Source organism: Corylus avellana, chromosome ca11 (genome assembly GCF_901000735.1).
Source record: "Corylus avellana chromosome ca11, CavTom2PMs-1.0".
Classification (NCBI taxonomy): Eukaryota; Viridiplantae; Streptophyta; class Magnoliopsida; order Fagales; family Betulaceae; genus Corylus; species Corylus avellana.
Genome location: NC_081551.1, coordinates 14,088,709 through 14,097,250, shown reverse-complemented (window position 1 = coordinate 14,097,250; position 8,542 = coordinate 14,088,709). Strand labels below are relative to the sequence as shown.

Sequence of the window (8,542 nt, the reverse complement as noted above, 5' to 3'; positions counted from 1 at the left end):
TTTAAAATTATAATTTTGGAATTAAAATAGTGTGTTTTTAAAAATATACTACCCCCTTATCTGCTGTTTTTTTAAAATATATTCCTAAACACAAAGAAACTATAATTTATGTTTAAAAAATTAATTGTGGTATGCTAAATGACAAGGCCAGTGGCTCTTAAAGACACACTAACCCCGCAGTCAATGGAAAAAGAGAATTAGGCAAATGAGGCAACTTTGATAGCGTCAGCAGGAATCACACATTGGTAACACGTGGAAAAAAAGAGAATCCAGGAGTGAAATAACAGGAAATGAGTGAGGGCATGTTGGTCATTAAAGTCAAAAAGCAAAAGGAAAGACTAAAGAGTGGTGGCATTGGAGTGGGAATGGGACTGCTTCGCACGTCTTATTTACATGCAATTTGCCCAATAAAATTAGGATTTTTTTTTTTTTTTTCGGTTTTTTTAAATTAAAAATATTTAAGAAATATTTTTATCATTTTAAAATTAAAAAAAAATAAAAATATTTATCAAATATAACTAACTAAATATTTTAAAATTCAAATTTGATAAACAAAACACCCAACGTTTCCTTTCCCTATGTAGGCTTCAAAGGGCCACAAGCCATTGCCCAAACGCCGGACCCACCATCCAACCAATCAAATTGAATTTCTCGCTCACCCTGTCTTTCTCTTTTACTTTTCTCAGTGATTGTAGTATTTTCCTGTGTTTTTGGCCAAAGGGAATGAAAATACAACTCCATTCCATTTGCTTTCCTTTCTCTGTTTGTGGGATTCTCTGCCCTTCTCCAAAGCAACAGTAAACGAGGTTACATCGTCGGATCAAAATCAGGAACAGGTAAATGCCGCCAAAGTCGCTGCATTTCTTGCCCGGTTTCCGGTGTCAGACTCAAATCTGAAGGAGGAGGAGGAGGGGGAGGAGAAGAAAGAAGAGAAATGCAAGAGACTCTGTTGAGTCTATCTGAAGAAGCTGTTCACCCAGTTGACAACGACGGCTATTATAAGAAGAAAAAGTCTGAAGCAGGGGAAGAAGAAGAGGAAGGGGTGCTGTTGGTGGTCACTTCGCCGCGCGTGGTAGTGGGTCGTACGCGATCCCCAGCTGGGTCGCGGCGCGTGACGCCTACCGCGGCTGCCGACACGAACAGCGCAGTGGAAAAGGTCCTCCAAAACGGAGACCTGTATTCAGGAGCGTTCTTGGGGAACGTGCCGCAAGGGAGCGGCAAGTATCTGTGGTCCGACGGGTGTATGTACGAAGGGGAGTGGAAGAAGGGGAAGGCAAGTGGTAAAGGCAAGTTTTCGTGGCCCTCGGGAGCAACCTACGAAGGGGAATTCAAGTCGGGCCGAATGGAGGGCCACGGCACCTTCATTGGCATCGATGGCGACACCTACAGGGGCTACTGGGTCGCCGATCGAAAGCACGGCTTGGGAGAGAAGCGCTACGCCAACGGGGATGTCTACGAAGGCTCCTGGAAATGCAATTTGCAGGATGGAGAGGGGAGGTATGTGTGGAGCAATGGGAATGAGTATGTGGGTGAGTGGAAGAACGGTGTCATTTCCGGTAAAGGGGTTTTGGTTTGGGCCAACGGGAACACGTATCAAGGCTATTGGGAGAATGGGGTACCCAAGGGCAGAGGAGTCTTCACTTGGGCCGATGGGAGTAGCAATGCCGGGAATTGGAGTAAGGATTTCCATTTTCAGGTGGGTGCTGTCAGGAAGAGGTCGTCGGCGGACGTGGAAAATGTGGATTTCGATGTTGCCAGGAACGTGAATTTTCCCCGGATTTGTATATGGGAGCTGGATGGAGAGGCTGGGGATATTACTTGTGATATAGTGGATAACGCGGAGGCTTCTATGTTCTATAAGGACGGCAAGGAGTGTAGCTATGCAGGTTATGTGGCGCAGACACCGAGGAGTCCGGCTTTGTCGGCCAATGGGGAGATCGAGATCAAGAAGCCGGGGCAGATGATATCCAAGGGGCATAAGAACTACGATTTGATGCTTAATGTCCAACTGGGCATCAGGTGCTTGTTTTTGTTTTTGTTGTCTTTTTCGGTTCTTTTGAATAATGTTTTGTTTATTTGCTTGATTTTCGCTTGCAGATATTCTGTGGGAAGGCATGCTTCAATACTGAGGGAGCTTAGGCCAGGGGATTTCGATCCCAATGAAAAGTTTTGGACGAGGTTTCCACCGGAAGGGTCCAAGTGCACGCCCCCACATCAATCGATGGACTTCAGATGGAAGGATTATTGCCCAATGGTGTTCAGGTATTTCACTCTGCTTTTTCTTTTGGGTTTTTACAGCGTTTCTACACGTAATCTGGTTGGATTGACATCTTGGGTTCCCTTGGTATTGGGGGAGCTTGCGTATCTGTTGACTTTCCTAACAAATGGTGGTAACCTGTTTCCTTGGTATTTAGACATCTGAGGGATTTATTTGCAATAGATCCGGCGGATTACATGCTTGCTATTTGTGGAAATAACGCGCTTCGGGAGTTGTCTTCTCCCGGAAAGAGTGGAAGTTTATTCTACCTCACTCAAGATGACCGTTTTATGATAAAGACTGTCAAGAAATCTGAAGTCAAGGTTAGTTGTTAGCCCTCTTTGGCTTCTAAATTCATTAAATTTGAGAAGAAACGAAACACGCAACTAGGAAATTTTTGGAAAGTATACACTCAACAAGCACTTGTTTCCATATACTTCTCTCCACTTCTTTTTTTTTTTTGATAAGTATACTTCTCTCCACTTCTTACATTCTTAGTTTGAAATACATTTAATCCAGTGTCAATAGACTGTCACTATTAGTTTGTAACCATCTTCAGGTGCTTATTAGGATGCTTCCAAGTTACTACCAACATGTTTGTCAGTACAAGAACTCTTTGGTAACAAAATTTTTTGGCGTTCATTGTGTAAAACCAGTGGGAGGTCAAAAGGTATGATTTTGAGAGTATTTATTTATTTATTTTTGCATTCAAGTGCTTTTGTATTTTGATGCTTATTTAATATTGGTAATGTCACCATAAATAAACCAGACACGTTTTATCGTGATGGGCAATCTATTTTGTTCGGAGTACCGTATCCACAAACGGTTTGACCTCAAAGGTTCTTCTTATGGCCGCACAACTGATAAGCCCGAGGAGGAAATAGACGAGACAACAACACTCAAGGACCTTGATTTGAATTATGTGTTTCACTTGGAAGGTTCATGGTTTCAAGAACTTATCTGGTAAATTCCAATGAGTTCGATATAATTTAATCTCATTCATTAATATTACTATTGCCTCTTTGTTCCCCACCCCCTTCCTTGAATATGTGTATGCGCTTGTGCTCCAATTATGATATTCTTAATATTTGGTCTTATATCATGGTTTGTACTCAGGCAAATTGATAGAGACTGTGAATTCTTGGAAGGGGAAAGAATCATGGATTACAGTCTTTTAATTGGTGTTCACTTCTGTGGTGAATACTCAGGTGGTGAGATGAAGATGTCACCATTGGATATGTTTTCTGGTACTTTGTCAACACAAATCAAAATAGAACTTGAGACATATGTTGGACAATTAAAAAGTTTTAACTACCGTCTCTTTTGCCTTTTTCAGGCAGAAATGATATGCATCACAATGAGACATTCATTCGAGGATGTCATTTGAATAAAGTAGAGATGCAGGATAAGGATTGGATTGTAGTAGGCCGGTATGTGTTTTTGCTCTATATTGTTATTTCCGAGGATTGCTGTAACTTGCCATAGATCATGCTCTCCAATTTTGATCCACTCTGCTGTTTTGGTTACGGGAGAAAAATACATTCTTATGCACCTCATAATTTGTTCCAGTAATTAGGGATTGTTACTTTTTCCTCCTATACTGGATTTGTACGAGAGAAAGTGCTGGTTAGCTTACAAATCAGATGATTAAGCCCAGATACAGTGCATTTCTTCTTATGAAAATCTTATGTTGGGGCCCTTGAGTTGCATCTACTTCATTGCTAGGCATCTACCACAGGAATAGCTTTAGTGCTTATGGACCCATAGTTCAGGTTCAACGGGCAGAAAGTCAGGAACTGCTTCCATCCCAAGATATCTTTAGTCATTAAGCATAACTTTGAGGATATGGCTACAATTTACAAACAAGAAAAGTAAAAAATTTGTGGTTGATCTATTTATTTCCCAATCCTTTTTTGAAGTGAAGCATTGGATAATCTCTTTCTAAGAATTTGATCTTGTTTTGCGAAATAATTGAAAGTGACATAGAGTTGTGGGGGCAAATTGGTAGGAATTTCATAGGCAAGAGGTGTGTGTGGGGTCTTTGCGCTTTCCCAGATAGAGACAAAGCTTTCTTTTTGAATTGTTTGGTCCTCTCCAATTACTGACTGGGCAATCAGGGTTGCATTTGTTTGTTGTTGCAACCTGAAGTGGAAAGATTTCTCTTATCTTGTCTATTAATTTTTATATAAGTTGAATTGCTATTAATGAGTTATTGAATGATAACTCTCAATATCCGAGTTTGCAAGTGATTGCTTTGTTTCCCTCAAAATCAAATTATACAAGCGCTTTTGCATTGTTGAATTCTAGGTTATAAACGTTAGTAGTAGTTGAGTAATAAGTATGCCAATGATTGACTTGATTTGTATCAATGTCTCTTGAATGATGGAATCATGTTCATGGGTGTTTGTGCAATTCATGTTCTAAATTTTCAATTCTTTACACATGCAAATATTCCAGGGGACCACTAATCCGGCTAGGGGCAAACATGCCTGCAAGAGCAGAGCGGGTGTCAAGGGTTGGATTGGATCAGCTTTCAGGGAGTGGAAGTAGCAATTCAACCCCATCACAATGTGGTGGGGAGATCTTTGACGTGATTCTCTTCTTTGGTATCATTGACATTCTCCAAGATTATGATATTAGCAAAAAGCTAGAACATGCCTACAAGTCTTTCCAAGTGGATCCCACCTCCATTTCAGCTGTGGATCCAAAACTATACTCAAAAAGATTCCGAGACTTCATACACAGAATTTTTGTGGAGGGCAAGTGAAATTTTGAAGAAAACCCCACCAATCTTTTGCGTGGTTTAATCAGGGTGAAAGCCGCCACACAGCCAGGACGCCAGGGCGTGTGAGTCTCCCAGGCTATGAATGCTGCAAATAGGCGGTGAGGCTGATCGGACGTTGGCCGGAAAAGCCCTGGTGATGTTAATGGATAACTTTTTGATAGGCGCTGATAAAGAGAGACAAGGAGGGGGTGGTTGGTTGGCATGAGGGTGTATATCTTAGAGAGATACAGCAGGTGATCACAAAGTTCTTTTTCTTTATCTTTCTTTTGTTCAATTGTTTTATTTGTGGTGGGCAATTCAGATATATTGGTCTCTGGTAGCAGGGTATGGAAAAATAGAGAAATGCTCCCAGAGGAATGTGGAATTGGTGGGGATTAAATAAAAAGTGTACAGTAAAAAAAAGATGGGAGATTGGAATTGAACAACATTTTTATGGCATGTGTTTCTGATTGAATTTCACTCCTAAAAAGAGGGTTTGCCTACTGAGCAAGAAAGAAAAGGAACCCCAGGACCCTCTCTCTCTCTCTCTCTCTCTCTCATTCACACATACATACATACACATGCATTCAAAGTGGCTGTGTTGCTTTTGCAGTGAGTAAGCCATTAAAAGAAGAGAAAAAGCACATCAAAGGAAGATATGGGTGTTTCCTTTGCTCATGTTCTTTCTTTGTCTCTCATCTTCTCTCCGTTGAAAGTTTTGAGGAGTAGAATAACAATAATACAGTTGTATTGTATTGTCCCTTTTGTTTCTTTTGAATAACACCATAAAGCAGTACGAAAAAGCAAAAAGAAAAAAGAAAAAAGAAAATGTATATATATATATATATATATATATATAGAAAGAGAGAGAGAGAGAAAGAAAGAGAGAGAGAGAGAGAGAATCTGGCATTGGATGGATTGGCCTCTGCAACAAAATATGTATGCTTTGCCACGTAAGTATAGAAGAATGTGTTTATAATATACAGGGATGGACTTTTTCAATTGGCACATGCCCACGTTGAAAAAGCTCATGCAAATATAAGCCTAGCTCTGTTGCCAAACAAGTGCTTGCTATATGGCTATTCTGTATAGGCCTCAGCTTGTTTGCATTTCCTATAGGAAAGTCCTCGCTAAACCCTATTTTGATGTTTACAAATTCCAAAATGGAAAAGAAAAATGTTTTCGCAAAACAAACAAGTATTTTAAGCAAATTTTCCCTTCAAAATATTTCTCATTCATTCATCGAGTAACTTGATATATATGAATTATTTTCTTTTCCAAATATAAGCCTAGCTCTGTTGCCAAACAAGTGCTTGCTATATGGCTATTCTGCCTCAGCTTGTTTGCATTTCCTATAGGGAAGTCCTCGCTAAACATTTTGATGTTTACAAATTCCAAAATGGAAAGGAAAAATGTTTTCGCAAAACAAACAAGTATTTTAAGCATATTTTCCCTTCAAAATATTTCTCATTCATTCATCTAGTAACTTGATATATATGAATTATTTTCTTTTCCTTTTTAATATAATTTTTCATTATGAGGGACAAGTTTGAGCTCCTTCGGATAAATTTGACTTAGACTTTGGTTTATTTAATAAACAAGCCGTTCATAAACACAGGATTATGCTTGATAATTAAATGAGCATACTTGTATAAACTCACCTCGACTCACTTAATTAACTTTCATGAACATAGCTCTTATAAGCTTGGCTCATTCATATACACACACATACCAATGTATATGTATATATGAATAAAAATAGGCTATATAAATATTAGTATGTATATTAGTTATTATTAAGTAATGAGTATGTTATATAGTAATATTCTATACTAACTAGTTGTAAATATATACTAGGGTTAAATACCTTTTTGCCCTTTGTTGTTTAGCGACTTTATTTTTTTTTACTTGGGTTTCAATTTGTATCATAGTTGATACCTTGCTTATGACTAAAAAATAGAGATGATACATCCGTCTTTCAACCACTTTCTAGCGGGTTGCTTGCCTGGTGGATGCAGTTCCACCTCCGCAAGCATGGTCGACTGGCACCGCGCAAGATGGTAGCGCAGTAGCGATTGAAGAAGACACTGGCACGTGGGAATGCTGCTAGAGCGGTACTTTCGGAGCAGTGGGTTTGGGGTCTTGGATGGCAGTGGCAGTGGACTTTGTGATTTTCGGTTTGGGTTTCTGGTTTGGTTGTGGTTGGATTTCCCTGAGTTGTTGGCTGTAGTGATTTGTGGAGGCATGTCTAGGGTGGTTGAGGATAAGGCTTTAATGTATGCTATCGGGGGTGGGTTTCTTTTATTTGGTTCTGTTTTGGTTTTGTTTTTTTGACGCTAGTGTTGGCGAGGGGTGGGTTATGGGGTTTAACTGGGTGGTGCAGTGACTGTTGGTGCAAATGGGTAGTGTTGGAATTGGTTGGTAGTGAGATTGGGTCTTGGGATTGGGTTGCTTGTGGCTGCTCACCGAAGACTTGACCTAATTTGGCATTAGCTTCTTCCAACTTTATTATCACACATTCCATCATGTTTTCAAGATAATCAATATTTTGTTGCTCCAAATGATTTACTCTTTGATCCGCAATCGAACAACTTGTCTTTGATACCAATGTTATGTGAATGCTTTCACAAACACGTAATGGGGATAGATTGTTAAGTTTTAAGGGAACCTACACCGTTTAGATTCGTTGAAAGTGAACCTAAAACATTTTCAAACACAAGGTTTGAAATAATTTTCTTCTTTCCTTTATTCTTGACATAATGGAATTTAAATAGGCAAACTATTACAATATTTTTTAGATCTGAATCATCAGCTCTTATTAGAATATAAAATAAGGCTGTGTCATCAAGACTCTTACATTGAATAAAATAAAAGACAATATCAAATGAAAATAAACACAATAAAATATCATACCATATCATATCTTTTAATATATCCTAATATTAATAATTGTTTCACATAAAACTTCATTTTGTATTTGATTTTACGTGTGATTCGTCGTAATACTGTCGATACAAAATAAGAGTAATCATACAACTGATGATTAATATAAATTGCAAAAGACACAATGCATGAAATGATAAAGTCAATCATTTACATCTCTTAGGCTATCTCATTCTAGATAATAAAAACATAGCATATATGAATGCTATAAAAACTTCAAGTGTAACGTTTTATTATCATATATGTTAGAAATTCAGGTAGAAAATATGAATTTTCAAAATGTTCTTGTGACAATATTTGCCACCCATGGAAAATAAAAAAAAAATGAAAAAGAAAATTAAGGAAGCCCTCGTCTGCCTAGTAATGTGAGCTGATATGCACCTTTAGCTAAAGAATATGCAGCAGAGATATTAAAAAGTATCTTCTTCAAAGATACTAAAAAAGAAAAAAAGAAAGATAATTGACATTTGTTAATTTCTATAGAATTTTCCACATAATTATTATGGTCTCATACTTAACATTAATAATTTTTTATTCTTCCCTTAGCCTCTAAGTTTAAGAGCACATAATTCCGTAGG

The 8,542-nt window shown here is 38.4% G+C and overlaps 1 protein-coding gene across 1 annotated transcript in view; it reads left to right on the top strand.

Annotated features, from left to right (window-relative positions):
- LOC132165112 (phosphatidylinositol 4-phosphate 5-kinase 1-like) overlaps window positions 1-5,473 on the top strand; it is a 7,578-nt gene extending 2,105 nt beyond the window's left edge. The window contains exons 3-10 of the mRNA XM_059575615.1: window positions 728-2,019; window positions 2,098-2,262; window positions 2,415-2,580; window positions 2,817-2,927; window positions 3,027-3,220; window positions 3,374-3,504; window positions 3,594-3,687; window positions 4,715-5,473. Coding sequence (XP_059431598.1) covers window positions 728-2,019; window positions 2,098-2,262; window positions 2,415-2,580; window positions 2,817-2,927; window positions 3,027-3,220; window positions 3,374-3,504; window positions 3,594-3,687; window positions 4,715-5,024 — 2,463 coding nt within the window. The 3' untranslated portion in view covers window positions 5,025-5,473. The remainder of the gene's footprint in view (window positions 1-727; window positions 2,020-2,097; window positions 2,263-2,414; window positions 2,581-2,816; window positions 2,928-3,026; window positions 3,221-3,373; window positions 3,505-3,593; window positions 3,688-4,714) is intronic.
- The last annotated feature ends 3,069 nt before the right edge of the window (window positions 5,474-8,542 follow it).